Below are 20,650 nucleotides of genomic sequence, written 5' to 3'. Positions count from 1 at the left end.
TATCTGTGCAAGTGTGCATTAATGCATGCCATCACTCTAAACTCTCTGTCTCAATACTTTTTAGATCATATGGTCCACCCTAAGATCCTTACTCTATGAATAGGCTCTAGATGGAGTTAAACACATTAGCGCTTGCAGGATCAGGTGGAATAGTGGTGACTCTGAACCTGTAAATTACAGCTAACACAGGGCACCCAAGTTTGGGAAATATCATAAGCAAAGCCCAGGGCATGAAAGTCACATACATTGATAGATCAAAAGGTTTTCAGATGCGGATGAGGAAATGCCAAAGTTGTTCAGGACAGATGGCCTTGCATACCAAATGAGTTTGCACAAACTGGGTCACACCAGAGGCTGAGCCAAAGCTCTGGACCTGGAAAATGCCTTCCTGCCAAATAGGATGGTAAACAGAGGTCTGAAAAAGAGCCACAATGCACAGCCCATTGAGGGTCACAGTGCAGGTCAGTTTGCAATTTATCAGTGCAGTAGGTGCAGGTAGGGTTTGAAAAAGCAAAGCTGAGGAAATTCCAATTTACTTCCATAAGCAAAGCTGAGGAAATTCAAAATACTTCAGTCTGAAGGCTTAATCACAGGGTGAGCCTGTAGACAGGGTCAAACCAGAGCATGTGCCACAGCTCTGGACTTGGAAAGTGCTTGGGGGCTAACTAACACATTACAGAAAGTCTGGGAGGCGCCATAATGCAGAACCCAGTGAGTGAATGTCATATTTAGGCTAACCTGCAATTTACCAGCCCAGCGGTGTGGGTAGGGCTTCCAAAGCTATGCTGAAAAAATACCAATGTGCTTCAGCCTCAAGAGCCTATTCATGAAGTGAGTCTTCAGAGATTAGGTAACACCAGAGGCTGTGCCACAGCTCTGGACCTGGTAAAGGGTTGTGCAGCTAACAGTACACAAAAGTCTGGACAGTGCTACAAGCAGAGCCCAGTGCCAAAGGTCACATTGCAGGCTAGCCTCATGAGGAAATGAGGAGCATCGGAACACCCTCTACCTTGATCCAGCAAAGCAAAGAATTTTCAGAGATAGAAATGCATGGATTGTTACAGATTTTGTTCCATGATTTGTTGTTACTGGGGTGCTTTATGCATTTTATTAACTGTAGTTGCTGGATTAGCTTACAAGAGCAGATAGCAAGATGCTTCAGATACAGTATTTTATATAGATTCAAATGTTTTAATCCCACTGAGTCACTAGAGTATCCACTGCGTTTGCACAAGAATCTGTGTACCTGGAGACAAATCTGCCCACTTTGTTGTTCAACCTGGAAGTCAGAAGATCCACATTCAGTGTTCCCCGCCTTTGACAAGGTTCCTAAAACATCTCCGGGTGTAGGGACCACTCCCCTGCGTCCAGGAGGTGCCAGCTGAGGAAGTCTGTCAGCCAATTGTCCATGCATAGGCGGAAAAAGAGGAAATCTGAAATTCCATCCAGGAAAGAATTCAAACTACTTGTCCTGGCAGGATGAGATTTCTGATTTCTCCTGATGGTTGATATATGCCACCACCATGGTATTGTCTGACTGAATCCAGATCGGATGACCTTCCAGCAGGATAGTCTAACGCTGCAGACCCGAAGTTTCAGAATGGTAATTGAAAGATAAGACTCCAGTAACGTCCAAGGTTACCTGCAGCAACTGGGTGCCCAGGACTCCTTCCCAGCCGGACAGGCAGGCATCTGTCATGACAATCTTCCAGAATATGGGAATGAAAGAGATTTCCTGAATTTAAAGCCAGCTTCCTGAGCCACCAGGCATGAGACAATCTTGTCCTTTGTACCATACAAATCGATTTGTGCAGGGACCTGACTGACTTACCCAATGACTGCGTAACGAAATAGAGGCATGGACTTAAATTGGACAAATGAAAATGACTTAAATTGAGGCTATCATCAAGCCCAGGACTATCATGCAAAAGCGAAGCGTAATGAGTCTAGAAAGTTTGAGTCCGAGACCAAAAAGTCTGACATTTCTCCTGAGCTGTGTTTAGAACTAGACTCAGATACTCCAAATTAGGGATGCACCTATATCATTCTTTTTACGAGTACGAGTACTGGTACTTTTCTTTTAGTACAGGACGGTACCAATTACCGATACCTACCGCAACTGTTTTGTTTTCACTTCAGCTGTCAGCAATGGTATAAAGCATGGAAAAGTTATTTACAAATAAAATAGATTTTTTTTAATTCTGTGCTTTTTCAACGTGAAATGTGTAAATATATGTTAATATATATGTGTAAAAATATTCACTAACAAAGCAAACAAAAAAAAGTTTTAATTGTTTATCGTTATTAAAAATGAACAAAAAAAAAAAAAAAAGCGGGAAAATAATTAAATGGAGGAGAATAGGGAGTTAATTAAGGCTGATTAGAGAAAATTAAGGGTTAATAAGGGGTTAAACAGAGGAACATTTGTTCATCCCTTTGATCTGCAGATGAAGAAACAGAAAGATAGTTTCTTCAATGCTTCTTTTTATTTTAGTGTTTCAGCGGCTGAGCAATGTTGTTAATAAACATTGTCGGCTGCTCTTTTTTTTTTGACAGCTCCAATTACCAGACTTCTTTAACACTTCAGCTGTCAACAGGGTAGACCCACTGATAGCTCAAAGAACCGAGCCTGAAAGTATCAGTTTCAGGTATCGGTGCATTTGCATGAGTACCGATTCTTGTGCAAATACTCGGTATCAGCACCGATACCGATACTAGTATCGGTGCAACCCTACTCCAAATGATTTGTTGGTTATAGTGACAATTTCTAAGGGTGCAGGATCCACCTGAACTGCTGCAATTTCTGAACAGTCAAATCCATGTTTTCCAATAGAAGTCTTTACTGAGTGTCCCCTCAACAGGAGGCCAACTAACTATCTCACAATGGGGATATCGTAATAGCATAGCATAGCTAACAGTGAAGATACCACTTTTGTAAAGACCTGAAGTGCAAGAAGGAGGATGAAAGGGTTATCAACTGGTAGTGGAGACACAGTCATGCCGCGTACACACGGTCGGACTTTTCATCTACAAAAGTCCAACGGACGCTGACGGACTAAAGCTGGCTGGTAATCCGATCGTGTGTGGGCTTCTCCGGACTTTCAGCAGACTTTTTCAGCCTCAAATCCGACGGACTTTAGATTTGAAACATGCTTCAAATCTTTACGTCGTAAGTACGACGGACCCCGAAATCCGCTCGTCTGTGTGCTAGTCCGACGGACAAAAACCCATGCTAGGGCAGCTATTGGCTACTGGCTATGAACTTCCTTATTTTAGTCCGGTGTACGTCATCACGTACGAATCCGTCGGACTTTTGTGTGGTCGTGTGTAGGCAAGTCCGTTCGTTAGAAAGTCTGCTGCAAGTCCGCCGAAAGTCCGCCGGAAGTCCGCCGGAAGTCTGTCGGACAGGCTGTCTGACTTTTGTAGACGAAAAGTCCGACCGTGTGTACGCGGCATCAGAGTTTCCCTGGTGAAGGAAGACAATGACAGAAATGGTGGAGTTATTGCATAAATTCTGGATTCAAGCGAAGACAATCAGAACCTGAGATCCAAGATGCAGCAAATGCCTTCTGCGTAAGGAAATGGTAAACAAGTTGGAGGAAACATTTCCTGATCTAGTTACCTGGGAAGTCTCGATAGAGATATGCTATTCTGTGGGGTGACACGAGAAGGTTGGAGCTGAGAAACCAAAGAGAGGGCAGGGAGCAAACCTCCAGTTCGTAGCTCTAAGACACCACTCCCTGCACCCAAGCATCAGAGATGCAAGTTGTACAAGCATCCAAACACTCTGAAAAGTGGGGAATCATCCGTATGTCAAAGAATGTTTGTCTAAAGATTGTGCAGACTGAGTGCCAGATGTTGTGGGCAGACTGAGGACCCGGCTTGAAGGGTCTCAATAAGGAATTGGAAAAGCAGAAGGAACATTTCTTAACAGTCAGAGAGGGGGTAGACTTCCCCAGGCTTCTTCCATTTGGGAAGAAGGATGCTTTTGCCATTGGTAGCATTCAAGATAAATAGAATCTAAAATATTATATAAAGAGACATTGTCCTATTAAGACCATGCAGAAGAAAATGCTTCTGATACAAGAAGTCCACAGTCCGGCATCATAACCAGTGCGCTACGCATGAGCACTGACAGGTGAACCATGCAAATGCAGAACCAGGAAGCTAAAGAATAACTAAAAATCATTCATCCATTTATCCATCCTTATTCCACGGAGTACTCCAAAGAGATCTGTTTTCACGTGTGGGTGTTACAGCCACAGACCAAATTTGGTCTAAATGATTTTTCTATCAGAGGAATCCAGTGCGTCTGATGGATTTAACAGGGGAGTGGAAAAAAACTTGCAAAGTACAAGTAAGCACAGGTCACCATAGACACACCCAGTGGCCCTGAAATGTACAGCCCCTTGTAAATTGGAGAAACCAGAAACATCAGTGACACCAATATAAAAATACAAATGTCAAAAACTGGTTCAATAAAGCTAGTGTTAAGACACGCAGTAGGAAAAAAATCCCCAACACACAGCATCACTCTGCCACATACATTAACAAAGTTGAGTCTGTAGAGACAGGGTCAAGTTATTCCCCAGTAAATCCATAACAAATGTCCAGCCATACTGGGGTTGATTTTCTAAAACCGGAAAGTGCAAAATCTGGTGTAGCTCTGCATGGTAACCAATCAGCTTCTAACTTCAGCTTGTTCAATTAAGCTTTGACAAAAAACCTGGTAGCTGATTGGTTTCTATGCAGAGTTGCACCAGATTTTGCACTCTCCAGTTTTAGTAAATCAAACCACCCCCGGTCTGACTGAATAGTGTAAACTGGAGTGCAAACATCAGTCAATACTGATTGAAAGCCTGACACAGATGAAACATCGATATAGAAAATTAACTGGGAACCCAAGCTGATCTGAATAAACGAATAGCTATTTAGGTTATCAAGCATGGATCTACTAGTACTTGCTGGCTGTCTGGAGAGAATTTTGCACAAATCTACCAACAGCTGTTGATTTTCCAAATTAATAGAGAACAGCAGAGCTGAAGAAGACACATCCACTCTCCTGAAGACACTAGAAAAAAAATTAGGGCATGATGTTGTGGGCAGAGTTATTCTGTGCAATCCAACTGCTTTTTTATTACCAGTGTCCATTTCTCCTGAAGGCAGCATTATAACTTGACAACCTAAGTATTTTAGGAATTCATGTGTCCCTTAATGGATAGGTAAAAAGTATTTTTTACTAATCCCTTTATATCAAAGTAAAGATTTTATTATGCCTGGCAAACTGACATTACAGCGCACTATATCATAGGTTTTAAAAGTTAACTTTATTCCTCCAAGTTCAACAAAAGGGATTTGGTAGACTTAAGGTCAGTTAAACCTTTAAAGTGTAACTTTGTTTTCGTGTGTACTGACCAAACGCAAGAAACACAATTTCCTGCTTGTGTGATTCGTTCACCAATTTTCCCAGAAGTCTGCCTAAGATACAAGTCAGATTTTAGGCATCCCCTGCAACAAAAATGTAATTTTTGGTGAGATTCTCCCAATAGAAAATAACATCTAAAGGGATGAAGGTCCAGCAGATTTCCTCATTAGTGCTGTGCAGGTGCCCAGCAGATAATTATCAAACCACTCCCATTAGATCCACTCAACACAGAGGAACATACACGGACTTCAGAATAACAAAAGGTCTGCAACAAAGGTTGTTATAATCCTTGCAATGTACATAGATCACCCAGAGGGGAATTTTTTTTCTCAACAAAAGTGGAGTTACGCTTTAAGTAAGGGCAACATACTCTCATCCCCACATGTAAGCTGCTACTTACAGTGCACTCTACACTAACTTGGACTAGAGATACAAAAACATAATCAGTGTTCTGATTGTTCTGGAAAAACCCCACAGGCTGGTTGTACACAAGTCGATCAATAGATTGTATGTACAAAATAAAACAGAAAGCTTGGTACTTCAACCATGCAGGGTCATGAATTGTACACTATACACGAGTTGTTACTAACCTCTAACCTGCTCGATAGATTCAGGACTTGATGAGATAGGAGATATTGTTGGCATCTTGTATGGGGTCTTGTCCAATTTGCTGGAAACCATACTATCCTCAGGTTTCTGATTTTTTCTAATTAGATTCTCAGGTTTCTGTGGTATTTCTATTGACACCTTTTTCTTAATTGATTGGAATTCATACTATGAACATAAAATCGCATTTAAATATGTGTTGTTCTATAATAGTAATGTCATTTTACAAATCATATATGGAACAACCAAGCTTAAAGAAAAGAAAGTACAGACATTTTCCATAACCATGTTGATTATAAACCTGCCTTGGAAGGAAATATTATTGGGGCATAATATTAAACATAGCAAAGATAAAAGTAATAATGTTATTCATTAAAGCGGATCTTCACCCCCCCATAAAGGACTTCCATCCTATCCACTACTCCTCCCCTCTGCTGACTTTTAATTTTTGATAAAATGAGAAAAAGATCATCTTTAATAACAAATTTTTACATGAGGTTTACAATATAGCCACTAGATGGTGGTGTAGTTGCAATTCATCAAAATGAGAACCTTTATAAGCTATAAAGAAACATAAAGACAGCATTTGTAAAAGTGAATGCTCTCCTTACTAACTGATATTGTTTTACAATGACATACCAAACTGGATTTGACAAAGTTGATAAACACGCTTTAACAATTCCTAATGACATTGTGTGAAACAAAAGTACAATATATCCCCAGCACATACAGCTTGAAAATAAGTGCAGCTTTATTTATGCATATCAGAACATAATATGCAATCTGCGAAATACAAGGTGTGCTGGCGACATACTTATTCTTTACGGATCAGACAGCATGCAAGCATTGGTGTATCTTTAGGCACCCCTGCCAAGAAGACAATTATTTGAAGCTTTTGAGTATTGTTTTAATTGTTATTGTTCATAGAATGTCATTGCTCTCCAATAAACGTTTAGGAAATAACTGGGATATGTCTATTCACCCCACTATACGATTAGGTTTTTTTTTTTTTTTTTTTACAAAGTAAGAACTTTATTCAAAGTTATTCACATGTCAGTATCACAAAACATTGCAACATGGTGCAAAAATATCTATAGTATACATTATTTACATATATCTGTATGGGGAACACCAGTCAATCGTATTCAACAGGGTCATTAGAAAAAGAGATCAGACCTTTACCAGGAGAGCACTCTCACCCAGACCAGTAAATCTTGTATGAATATTAGAGGATCCCCAAGGGGGGTGAAGAAGAATGATAATGGAGGGGGGCAGACGACAATCGGACCATGGTTCACCCGGCCCAGTATAGGAGATGAAACTAAGGATCCGCTTCTAGGCTGGGTGGAGATGTCTCCAGTTGTAAAGAACCCCAGGAATCTATCCAGGAGGACCATATCTTGATAAACTTACTCGGACAGTTCCTGTTGATGTACATTGTTTTATACAAGGGTAAGACAGTATTCAGGGTAGTCCACCAGGTGGTGATGGTGGGCGGCATTTCAGCCTTCCACTTCAGTAGAATCTCTCTGCAGGCTTAGTATGTGGAATATATTGTGAACAGTTTGGTATATTTTCTCACTGTGGGGTCAGCGATCACATTCAACAGCATGACCTTAGGAGTTAGTGGAAGTGTTGTCCCTGCAGCCTGATTAATACCCCCCCAGACCTGTTCCCAGAAGCTCTGCAAGAGGGGGCAGGACCATGTCATATGTATAAAGGAGGCCTCCGGGTCTCCACAGCAAGGGCAGGATGGGGATCTGTCCGGGTAGATAGCAGCCAGTCTACGTGGCATATAGTAGGCCTTGTGTAAAAATTTTAGTTGTATCAAAAATGGACTCTTGCAGAAATCAGATTGGAAACATATGAGGAAACACAGCTCTCCCAGTCCTAATAAGTGAGGGATGGGATATCCTGCATCCATTTCATAAAAGCCTTAGTTAATTTAGAAGGCAGGGATGCAGAGAAATGGAAATATAGAGCGGACAACGGGCTTATCAGGACTTTAGTGGATAACAATCGTTCCACTGGATCCGACTCAAGGGTGATACCATTGGGTAATTGGTGCTGAAAGGCATGTCTCACCTGCAACAATCAAAAGAACATCCAGTTGGGAAGGTTGTGTGCTGTCTTAAGCTCTGAAAACATATTCAACCTACTCCCCTGTCACCAGGTGCTTCAGCCCCACTATGCCTCTAGAGGCCCATACCTGAGGATCGGATACACTGGGCATATGAGGGAGATTGGGATTGCCCCACAGAGGTGTGTGGGGATAGAGGGTCTCCGGAGAACGATGTGCTGCCCTAGCCTGGTGCCAGACTGTTATTGCTGTACGCATCAAAGTTGTTAACTCAGGGTGGGCCCTAACCCCACGGAACACTAAATTGCTGAGTGTAGCGTATGACCCCAGGATCGCTGCCTCCAAGGTCACCGCCGGATTATCCTTGGGCTGTGAAAACCACCAGCGGACTGTCACTAGGACGGCTGCCCAGTAGTATTGTTGGAAGTTGGGGAGAGCTAGTCCACCCTGTCCCACCGATAGCTGCAGTGTGGATATCGCCAGTCTAGGCACCCTACCTAGCCAAATGAAGGAGATGACGATGGATTTCAGTCTATTAAAAAAAACGAAGCTGGGATCAAGAGAGGGCAGTTTCTAAAGAAATACAAAAATTTTAGGGAGAAAAATCATTTTTGTTAAAATTTACTCGGAGTAAGGGGGAGTGACTTCCAGTCCGTACAGCACTGCGAAAATGACGCCAGCAGGGGTGTCAGTTTGAGGTCCATATACCTAGTAATCAGCCCGCCCATACGTATCCCCAGGTATTTAAAGCTGTCCACCCAGACTAGCGGGCTCTGCATAGGTGGTTTAGGCTGGGAAGAATTCAAGGGATAAATGAGGGATTCACATCACATCAATTATCTGTAAGGCCGCAGGGAGGGGAGAGGAGACATCGCTCAAATACAGGATAATGTCATCTGCATATAAGGATATTTTCTCCTCGACCACCCCCACTTGAATTCCCTTGACCGCAGATTCAGCTTGTACCTGCGAGGCCAAGGGTTCCACTGGCAGCGCAAACAACCCCGGTGAGATGGGGCACCCCTGTCTGGTACCTCTACCCAGTGGAAAGGCCGGGGATAGTGAGTTGTTAGTACGCACCCGAGCCCTGGCAACCATTTGATAAAGACAGGTCCAAACCCAAATTTTCGAAGGACAGCCCAGAGGAACTCCCATTCAGCCGAGTCAAATGCTTTCTTGGCATCCAGGGATACCACTGCCTCCAGGCTGTCCTCCGTAGCTCTGTCCATATGTGTCATCAGTCTGAGTATGTTTATATCTGTCCCTCTTTCTGGCATGAACCCAGATTGGTCTGGGTGGATTAAAGCTGTGATTACAGAATTCAATCAGCCGGCCAATACTTCAGCAAGTATTTTTAAGTCAACATTTAAGAGAGATATTGCCCGGTAAGAGGAACACAATTCAGGATTTTTGTCAGGCTAAAACTATGTACACACGATAGGATTTTCCGACAACAAAACCATGGATTTTTTTTCGAAGGATGTTGGCTCAAACTTGTCTTGCATACACATGGCCACACAAATGTTGGAAATTCCAAACGTCAAGAATGCGGTGACGTACAAGACATACAACGAGCCGAGAAAAATGAAGTACAATAGCCAGTACGGCTCTTCTGCTTGATTCCGAGCATGCGTGGACATTTGTGTGTCGGAATTGTGTACACCGCTCGGAATTTCCAACAGCAAATCTATATGAAGAGAAATTGCAAATTGAACCTTGGCCCCAGAGGTCACAGGCAGGCCACCCTCCACACCACCATACATTATCAGGGTTAAAGGCATCCCCGGACAGAACAATAGATATACATTGCAGAAGGCATACTGACACGTACATGCATGTGTTTGGAGAAACAGAACTGTAACAAACCCCCCCCCCAATCCCCACCCCATCTGGAGGAGGCCCATCACCCAAAACAGAAAAGGGCAGTATGCCCATGTGGGGGCACGATGTGCAAGAGGGCACCGGAGTACAGTCCTCTGGAGTACAGTACATAGACCGTGTATAGGAGTCCGGATAACAGAACCGGTGCTATCTCCCAGCATACACTGGGGGTACAAACTTATGCCCTGTACACACGATCGGACATCCCGACAACAAAATCCATGGATTTTTTACGACGGATGTTGGCTCAAACTTATCTTGCATACACACGGTCACACAAAGTTGTCGGAAAATCCGATCGTTCTGAATGCGGTGACGTAAAACACGTATGTCGGGACTATAAACGGGGCAGTAGCCAATAGCTTTCCTCTCTTAATTTATTCTGAGCATGCGTGGCACTTTGTGCGTCGGATTTTTGTACACACGATCGGAATTTAACCGATCGGATTTTGTTGTCAGAAAATTTTATATCCTGCTCTCAAATTTGTGTGTCGGAAATTCCGACGGAAAAAGTACGATGGAGCCCACACACGATCGGAATTTCCGACAACACAATCCGATCGCACTTTTTCCGTCGGAAAATCCGACCGTGTGTACAGGGCGTTAGTGTTAAAAAAATAACAGTATTGCGCCTATAAGGTAACATGTAAACTGTGGATATCCACCACTGCTCCCACTCGTAGACATATTGCAAGGATCCATAAGGCAGATGTATGTGCCCCAGAGCTGGCCAAGTGCCTGTAGTGCATCCCAGGGGAATTCTAGGGCAGCAAGAAAAATTTGTCCGGATATTGTAATATGTTATGCATATCAGCTTCCACAGGTCCCGGCAAAGCATCCCCCTCCTCAGACGCCTGGCAATATATAACAGGTTGTGAACTAGACGAGGATCCACGGGAGGAGGATGCAAATTGTACAGTAATACCGTGGTGGGGGGGAGCGTGGCATCCAACACAGCCCTCTCAGGGCACCATGGAGGAACAGGAGACTGGAAAAAAACAGCCCGGTACCCCTCCATGTCTTGGTCCTATAGAGTACCTTCAGGATACAAACATAGTAGTGAATAGCAGCAGTAAACAGCAGGCCTTGCAGAAATTTCAGTGGTGTAGGCAGGCAGCTAGATCATCCCAGGAGCTCGAGGAGGAAAACCACCACGGGGGGGGGGGGGTGGGGGGAGAAGAGAGGGGCTCCCTATCGCCTGCGGACCTTTTCTATCCAGGTGGACACCTCCTCAGGGGAAGGAGGGTTTCCACGGAATAGTCAGGGAAGATCATAAATTTAACATTTTCGAACTTTAACTCCTGTAAGGCCCTGGCTTCCCTCAGCACCATATCTCGATCTTTGAAGTGCAGCAGCTTGAATATAAACGTGCGAGGAGGAGAACCCTGAGGGCCACATGCAGCAGGCATGCGATGGGCCCTTTCTACAGTAAAGAAGGGGGAGAAGCGAGCTCTAGGCATTAGCTCTTTGAGGAGGTGATCGGTAAATGCAGTGGGGTCAGTACCGTCTGCTCCCTCCAGGAGGCTGATGATCCGCAGATTGTTGCACCTGTTCCGGTTCTCTGGGTTTTCAGCGCGATTTTCTAGGGTTTTTACTTTAAGCTTCAGGTTATGCAGGTCCCCAGAGTGCTCTCTAACGGTATCTTCCTCTGCCGAGACCCACTGCTCCACCGCCGCCACCCACCGCTGAAGGAGTTTGGTGGTTTAGGTGGTTTGCAGGTGGTCAATTTTATCCATAAGTGCTGCTTGGCCTGTGGTAATGGTCTGCATGGCAGTCGCAAGGTCTGCTGCCGTGGCAGGAGGGGAATCCAATGCCTCCGTTTGAGACACCATGTGCGCAGTAATGGAGGCCTGCACTCTGATTCTTGCTCTGTCCAGGGAAGCCGCTGTTGAGTTGGAATGGCAGGACATACCGCTGGGCATGTCCCGGAGCCCCCGCTGTACACCCGAGACCGATCCACAGTGCACTCGCAGCCTAGGCACCGGGAAAAAACAGGATAAACTAGTTGGACTCCAGGAGCTCAGTTACTGAGCATCCTCTCCCGTCGGCATCTTGGACATGCCCTCATGCCTTTAGGTTTGCTTTAAGAAAACTGTTTACAGTGAGGTATGACCTCAAATGAAACAGTTTTGAGGTGTGGATACACTTTCAAGCTAAATTTCACCCTAAAAGGGGAAGTTCCGCTTCATACCTCCCCCTCCCTTCCTGTTCTACTTTTGGAGCTTTTATTGGGAGGGGGGGGGATGCGGGTACTTGGTTTTGACAGGTACAAGTCCCCACTTTCAGTCGACACGTCATATGTCCAAGAAGGCTGTGGGAAAGTGCAGCCGCAAGGAATCACAGATGGTTTGCCACAGTAAACAGGGGTGTGCCTTTCCTCCAATCAGCTGTCACACAGCGTAAGCCAAGACTACACTCCTACAGCTGAATGAGGAAGTAAAAATTCTAACACGATGCAAGAATTCAAAAGAATATAGAAAGCTGAAGACAGCAGATATACTGTACATGTAAAACTTATGTAGGGAGATTTGTTATATGTCTGTGTATCATATGTGGCTGTTCACTTCACTAGTTATTGGAGAGTGTTTACATCCACTTTAACAACAAATTTGTACATGAGGTTTACAATATAGCCACTAGATGGTGATGTAGTTGCAATTTCAAAATGGAAACCTTTATAAGCTATAAGGAAACAAAGACAGCATTTATTAACTTGAATATTCTCTTTACTAATTGATATTGTTTTCCAATCACACACTAAACTGAATTTGACCAAAATGACGAAAATGCTTTAACAATTCCTGACTGGCATTGTGTGAAACAAAAGTACAATACACTCACCGGCCACTTTATTAGGTACACTTGTTCAAACGCTCGGTAACACGAATTGCTAAACAGCCAATCACATGGCAACAACTCAATGCATTTAGGCATCTAGACGTAGTGAAGACGATTTGCTGAAACTCAAACCGAGCATCAGAACGGAGAAGAAATGGGAATTTAAGTGACTTTGAACGTGTCATTGTTGTTGGTGCCAGACGAGCTCGTCTGAGTATTTAAAAAACTGCTGATCTACTAGGATTTTCATGCACAACCATCTCTCGGGTTTACAGGGAATGGTCAGAAAAAGAGAAAATATCCAGTGAGCTGCAGTTGTGTGGACAAAAATGCTTTCTTGATGTCAGAGAACAATGGGTTCAAGATGATAGAAAGGCAACAGTAACTCAAATAACCATTCGTTACAAGCAAAGTATGCAGAATACCATTTCTGAACACACAACACATCAAACCTTGAAGCAGATGGGCTACAGCATCAGAAGACCACACCAGATGCCACTCCTGTCAGCTAAGAACAGGAAACTGAGGCTACAATTCACACAGGCTCACCAAAACAGGGCAATAGAAGACTGAAAAAAACGTTGCCTGGTCTGATGAGTCTCGATTTTAGCTGCAACATTCAGATGGTAGGATCAGAATTTGGTGTAAACAACATGAAAGCATGGATCCATCCTGCCTTGTATGAACGGTTCAGGCTGGTGGTGATGGTGTAATGATGTGGGTGATATTTTCTTGGCACACTTTGGACCCCTTTGTACCAATTGAGCATCATTTAAACTATGCGGTCTACCTGAGCATTGCTGCCGACTATCTCCAGCCCTTGACCATCCTATGACTACAGTGTACCAATCTTCTGATGGCTACTTTCAGCAGGATATAATGCACCAAGCTCTAATATCTCAAACTAGTTTTTTGAACATGACAATGAGGTCACTGTACTCCACAGTCACCAGTTATCAATCCAATAGAGCACCTTTGGAATGTGTTGGAGATTAGTATCATGTACAGTTGTGCTCATAAGTTTACATACCCTGGCAGAATTTATGATTTCATGGCCATTTTTCAGAGAATATGAATGATAACACAAAAACTTTTCTTTCATTCATGGTTAGTGTTTGGCTGAAGCCATTAATTATCAATCAACTGTGTTTACTCTTTTTAAATCATAACGACAACAGAAACCCAAATGACCCTAATCAAAGGTTTACATACCCCAGTTCTTAATACCATGTATTACCCCGTTTAACATCAATGACAGCTTGAAGTCTTTTGTGATATTTGTGGATGAGGCTCTTTATCTTCTCAGATGGTAAAGCTGCCCATTCCTCTTGGAATAAAGCCTCCAGTTCCTGTAAATTCTTGGGCTGTCTTGCATGAACTACACGTTTGATATCTCCCCAGAGTGGTTCAATGATATTGAGGTCAGGAGACTGAGATGGCCACTCCAGAACCTTCACTTTACTCTGTTGTAGCCAATGACAGGTCAACTTGGCCTTGTGTTTTGGATCATTGTAATGTTGAAATGTCCAAGTACGTCCCATGCGCAGCTTCCTGGCTAATGAATGCAAATGTTCCTCCAGTATTTTTTGATAACACACTGCATTCACCTTGCCATCAATTTTGACCAAATTTCCTGTGCATTTGTAGCTCACACATCCCAAAAACATCAGCGATCCACCTCCGTGTTCACAGTAGGAATGGTGTACCTTTCATCATAGGCCTTGTTGACTCCAAATGACTTTGTGCCAGAAGGATTGAGGCATGTCTCTGTGCTGTTTGGCATATTGTAAGTGGGATACTTTGTGGCATTTGCGTAGTAATGGCTTTCTTCTGTCAACTCGATCATGCAGCCCATCTTTCTTCAAGTGCCTCCCTATTGTGCATCTTGAAACAGCCACACCACATGTTTTCAGAGAGTCCTGTATTTCACCTGAAGTTATTTGTGGGTTTTTCTTTGCATCCCAAACAATTTTCCTGGCAGTTGTGGCTAAAATTTTAGTTGGTCTACCTGACCGTGGTTTGGTTTCAACAGAACCCCTCATTTTCCACTTCTTGATTAGAGTTTGAACACTGCTGATTGGCATTCTCATTTCCTTGGATATCTTTTTATATCCCGTTCCTGTTTTATACAGTTACCTTTTCCCGCAGATCCTTTGAGAATTCTTTTGCTTTCCCCATGACTCAGAATCCAGAAACGTCAGTGCAGCACTGGATGAAAGATGCAAGGGTCTGTCAGGAGTCCAGAAACTCATTGACCTTTTATACACACTAATTACAAGCAAACAGATCAAAGGTGAGAATGGTTACCTTTAATAGCCATTCAAACCCTTTGTGTCAACTTGTGTGCATGTTATCAGGCCAAAATCACCAGGGTGTGTAAACTTTTGATCAGGGTAATTTGGGTAGTATCTGTTGTCATTATGATTTAAAAAGAGTAAACACAGTTGATTGATAATAAATGGCTTCAGCCAAACACTAACCATGAGTGAAAGAAAAGTTTTTGTGTTATCATTCATATTCTCTGAAAAATGGCCAAGAAATCAAAAATTCTGCCAGGGTATGTAGACTTATGAGCACAACTGTATGTACAGCTGACAAATCTGCAGCAACTGCGTGATGCTATCATGTCAATATGGACCAAAATCTCCAAGGAATGTTTCCAACACCTGGTTGAATCTATGTCACAAAGAATTAAGGCAGTTCTGAAGGCAAAAGGGGGTCTGACCCGGTACTAGCAAGGTGTACCTAATAAAGTGGCCAGTGAGTGTATATCACCAGCACATACAGTTTGCAAATAAGTGCTGCTTTATTTATGCATATCAGAACATAATATAAAGCAATGGGGTTGATTTATTTAAACTGGAGTGTAAAATCTGGTGCAGCTCTGCATAGAACCTAATTATTCCAGTTTTTTTTGTCAAATCTTAATTGAACAAACTGAAGCTAGAAGCTGATTGGCTACCATGCACAGTTGCACCAGATTTTGTATTCTCCAATTTTAGTAAATTAACCCCATTGCCGTGCTACATGTTAAAGTCATACTGTCCAGTAAGCCCAAAACAAGAAAAAAAACACAGTCACAAATGATGGAATGATAAATTAAAGGGAAATTAAACCCACTGATTTAACCCTTTCATGCCTAAGCCTATTTCTGACATTTGGCATTTACAAGTTAAAATCCGTATTTTTTGCTAGAAAATTACTTAGAACCCCCAAACATTATATATATATTTTTAGCAGAGAATCTAAAGAATAAAATGAAGATTGTTGCAATATTTTATGTCACACGGTATTTGTGCAGCGGTGTATTAAACACAACTTTATGGGAAAAGGGACACTTTCATGCATTTTAAAAAAACGAAAGAGTAAAGTTAGCCCAATTTTTTTGTATAATGTGAAAGATGATCTTACGCCGAGTAAATACATACCAAACATGTCACGCTTTTTAATTGAACGCACTCGTGGAATGGCGACAAACTACGGTACCTAAAAATCTCCATGGGCGACGCTTTAATTTTTTTTTACAGTTACCAGGTTAGAGTTACAGGGGAGGTTTAGTGCTAGAATTATTGCTCTCACTCTGACGATCGCGACAATACCTCACATGTGTGATTTGAACACCGTTTACATACGCGAGCGCGACTTCCGTATGTGTTTTCTTTGCTGCACGAGCTCGCGGGGACAGGGGAGCTTTGGAAAAAAAAAATTCTTATTTATTTTATATTATTAAATTGTGTTTATAAAAAAAAAAAAAATTTGATCACTTTTATTGCTGTCACAAGGAATGCAAATGTCCCTTGTGACAGTAATAGGTGGTGACAGGTACTCTTTATGGAGGGATCGGGGGTCTAAAAGACTTCCAATTCCTCCTTTGCACTTCAAAGTTTTCAGATCGCCGAAAACGGCGATTCTGAATACTGTATATTTTTTAAAATCCGGTGCCATTGGCAGCCGAGTAAACCGGAAGCGACGTCATGACGTCGCTTCCGTGTTTACGTAAATTCAGGAGACCAGAACGAAGCCATTTCAAGAGGCCTACACACACTATGCACAAGATACACCCATTCAGAGAGACAAAGGAGTTTTCGACCAACCAGTTCGTTTTACTACTAGATTCCACTATGACCACAAAAAATGGAATCAATTTTAAAGAAACATTGGCCTACACTGTTGGAGGATTTACATCTAAAAACCTTATTGCCCAATATACCCAAAGTCACGTATAGAAAAGCACCCAACATAAACAAAATTGCTCCCAGTAAGCTAAAACCTCGCCCCATCAAGTCTATACCACACATATGTCTACTTCCGTTGTATGGTATGTTCCAATGCAAAAAACCCTTATGTAAAACCTGCTGTTTTATGCAACAAAAACAATTTACCACAAAAGGAAAAACCTACAACATCAGCGAAATCTATAATTGCTGATCTGATTACGTATATTGCCTCTGTTGCCCCTGTCACCAACTTTATGTAGGCCGCACTATCCGCCCACTTTGGCAGAGGTTTGGCCAGCATCGGAGAAAGGTCGAGGAAGGCAAAGAAAACACAGCGTTCCTCGTTACTTCTCCAAATATCACAAAGGATCCACTGATGTCCTAAAGGTATGGGTAGTGGAACAGATCCAAAAACATCTCTCTGAGGCTGAGAGTTTCTATAAACTCTGTGAACTGGATACCTATTGGATCTATTCTCTCGACACCCTGTCACCTGGGGGCATAAACGAGGCATTAGAGGTGTCTACAGTACTATACTATAATAATAATTTGAATTTTGTTCCTTTTTCTTAGGCATTACCTTCATAATGATGGTTATCATAAAAATAAAATCTTTGGGGTGGTGGGCGTTCTGACCCATAAGTAAGTTAATTCATATACTGTTTTTTGTAAGCGGGCCATAATATTAATTTCATTTACCCTTTATAATGTTTGATATATATGTGTATCCGCCAGATATATGCAATACAGTTTATAATTCCTTTTTTCTTCCCTTCTTCTCCTTGCACCAAAGCAGGGCTTCTATTTTCCCAAACAGCTCATCCCCCTACATGTTGAGGAAGACACTATTTTAAATTATCTGTCCTTTTAGCACTTGATGCAATCAATTAATCTTATTAATTGGAAGCACAAAACACTGTAAATGTATTCATATACGTGTATACATGTGCATGCGTATGCATATGTATATAAACATGTATGTCTCTGGCATTCTAAACATCGGCCCCTATCTGGCTCTCAATAGTGATATATGTTTAATTCTGTTTAATTAATCCCCAATATAATAGTCTCTTTATCAGGGCTCAAAAGTCCTGAGCTACAAGTCCTGAGCTACTTAAGGGTTACTCGTCACCAGTTGCCCCACCCAACCCCTACCATGCCCCGCCCCTATACACGCCCTCATAAATTCTCAAGAAATTTCACTTAAATGTTTTATGCAGAATTAAGTTACACAAATAATTATTAACAACTTTATCACCCGTGCCCATCAATGCAGCCTCACCCGTGCCCATCAACGCATCGTGACCAGTGCCCACTAACGCAGCCTCACTCGTGTCCATCATTGCAGTCTCACCCATGCAACCTCACCTGTGTCCATCATTTCAGCCTCACCTGTGTCCATTATTGCAGCCTCACCTGTGTCCATCATGCAGCCTCACCAGTGTCCATCATGCAGCCTCACCAGTGTCCATCATTGCAGCCTCACCCGTGCAGCCTCACCTGTGTCCATTACTGAAGCCTCACCCATGCAGCCTCACCTCTGTCCATCATTGCAGCCTCACCTGTGTCCATCTTTGCAGCCTCACCTGTGTCCATCATGCAGCCTAACCACTGCAACCTCACCTGTGTCCATCATGCAGCCTCACCTGTGTCCATTGTGCAGCCTCACCTGTGCAAAGAGGGCGGTCTGATCATTATAGCGGAAGAGGGCGTTGAGGACGGCTTGATCACAGAGCGGGGTTTGCATGATGTAACGGCTTACATTACAATAGCAGTCCGTGCGCCGTCACACAGCCCCGCCCTTCTGACCTCACACCTGTGACAGACAGAAGGCGCCCTGGCATTGGACCGGCGTTCTGTCTGTCACAGGTGCAAGGTCAGGAGGGCGGGGCTGTGTGTGACGGCGTGCGGACAGCAATTGTAATGTAAACTGTTACAGCGTGCAAACCCCGCTCTGTGATCAAGCCGTATCTCCTGTTCTTCCACGCTCCCTTCTGCTTTAATGATCCGGCCGCCCTCTCTTTTCCTCCACACTCTCTCTGGGCTCCCGTTCACCCCCCCCCCCCCCCCCCCCCCGACGGCGGTGCTCGCCCCCCCCGCTCCCAGGCAGCCCAGCTCCTCACCAGACCTCATTTTTCACTCGCAAAATGCGAGTAGGCGAGTGGAAAATTTGATGGCTGTCTTCATTATGATTTATATTTTTATTTAATTTTATTATTTATTTTCATATTTATTTTTATTATTTATATCTTCATTTATTTTAAATTTATATCTATTCTTATCAACTTGCCCACTTCTAATTAATATAGTAATCTAATTTCATAATCAGATGTATATATACTACTATTTTTTAGTATTAATATATTTTATGCAATAGTGGCACCAGAATTAATGTATTGTAATATCTCTTAAAAGCTTCTCCTATATATGTTTTTATTGATTATAATGTCATCTTTTAATTCTCTCTAAACAATTTGTATATTTATATGTTGCCGATCCCCCTCCCCTTCTTCTCACATCAACTGTGCTGCTATTCTATAAGATGTAAGATCTCCACTCCATCTACTAGATGGCAGCCAACCAATGCACATATAAGGCTGTTAACAGCCTATGTCCCGTAAGCTTGAGAAAGGAGCGCGCCTGTCTTGTTAGCCTGAGCGCATGCTTCGAAATGTCATCACGACCACCAGTGACGTCACCGTGCCCAACGCTGTGTTCCAACACCGACCCTCAGCTTCAACCAAGCCTCAGTCACTGCTCTCCAGCCTCCCAGATATACTGCTGGACAGGATTCCCTTCTCTTGGGCAAGAAAAGCTGCTAAAGCGCCGGACGGACGCCACATCAGTGTGGATAGGACATGTGCCGGACTTCCATAACTTTGATGCAAGTGGATAATTGCACCCGTAATTCATTAAATGCTATTAGTTCTTACCTGGAGGCGCCTGTTCTCCTCTTTTTACTTTGACATAGTTGGCCAGTTTAAACATGTGCTGCAATGTATGCGAACTAAAAATCCCTGTTTTTGTGCACAGTTTGCTAGAAAGGGTTTATGGCTGTTTGCAGAGGGTTCATCCAGAGTTTTTTGTGTTTACATGTGGTCATACCCCTTTAGCACCCGATCTCTTATTATATATGTGTATGAACAATTGGGATTTGAGCAGAGGAATATCTTATTTTTAGTCATTAGTAACTGGTACCTGATCTCTGGGAGTTTCCTTTCTAACAGGTGGTGTGGGATCCTCGGATTCTGACTCCGAATCGGATACTTCTTTATAGCATTTCCTCTTGACAGCCCCTCCTCTCTGAGGGCGTTTATGTTCCATAACTTTGTTCAATAGTTCAACTTCTTTGTTAGTACTCTGCTGAACTGTTTCCTTGAAGTAAATAAAGAAAACACCTGCAGTTTAAAAACATACCCTAACTAGTATAATTTACCAGTTAGCAGAGCTGCCAAATCATCTCTTTAATCACCAAGGCTTTTAAAGTGGTTGTAAACCTCAGACATCAAATATGAATTAAGCATATCCCTTTATAGTGTGCACTTGTCTCGCTTAAGAACACTTTTGTAAATTCTGTCTGCTGCTTCGTTCCTCTGCTATCAG

General features: G+C 42.8%; 1 protein-coding gene across 1 annotated transcript in view; it reads right to left on the bottom strand.

Moving 5' to 3' along the window:
• Positions 1-20,650, bottom strand: part of SYCP2 (synaptonemal complex protein 2) — a 162,624-nt gene that overhangs the window by 61,620 nt on the left and 80,354 nt on the right. Inside the window, exons 29-30 of the mRNA XM_073606390.1 lie at positions 20,246-20,422; positions 6,016-6,199 (exon numbers count right to left, since the gene is read on the bottom strand). Of these exons, the coding sequence (XP_073462491.1) occupies positions 6,016-6,199; positions 20,246-20,422 (361 nt within the window). The remainder of the gene's footprint in view (positions 1-6,015; positions 6,200-20,245; positions 20,423-20,650) is intronic.

The sequence above is a fragment of the Aquarana catesbeiana genome, linkage group LG12 (genome assembly GCF_042186555.1).
Source record: "Aquarana catesbeiana isolate 2022-GZ linkage group LG12, ASM4218655v1, whole genome shotgun sequence".
Taxonomy (NCBI): domain Eukaryota; kingdom Metazoa; phylum Chordata; class Amphibia; order Anura; family Ranidae; genus Aquarana; species Aquarana catesbeiana.
Note: the sequence above shows the minus strand (reverse complement) of the source record. Positions and strands in the feature narration are given on the sequence as shown.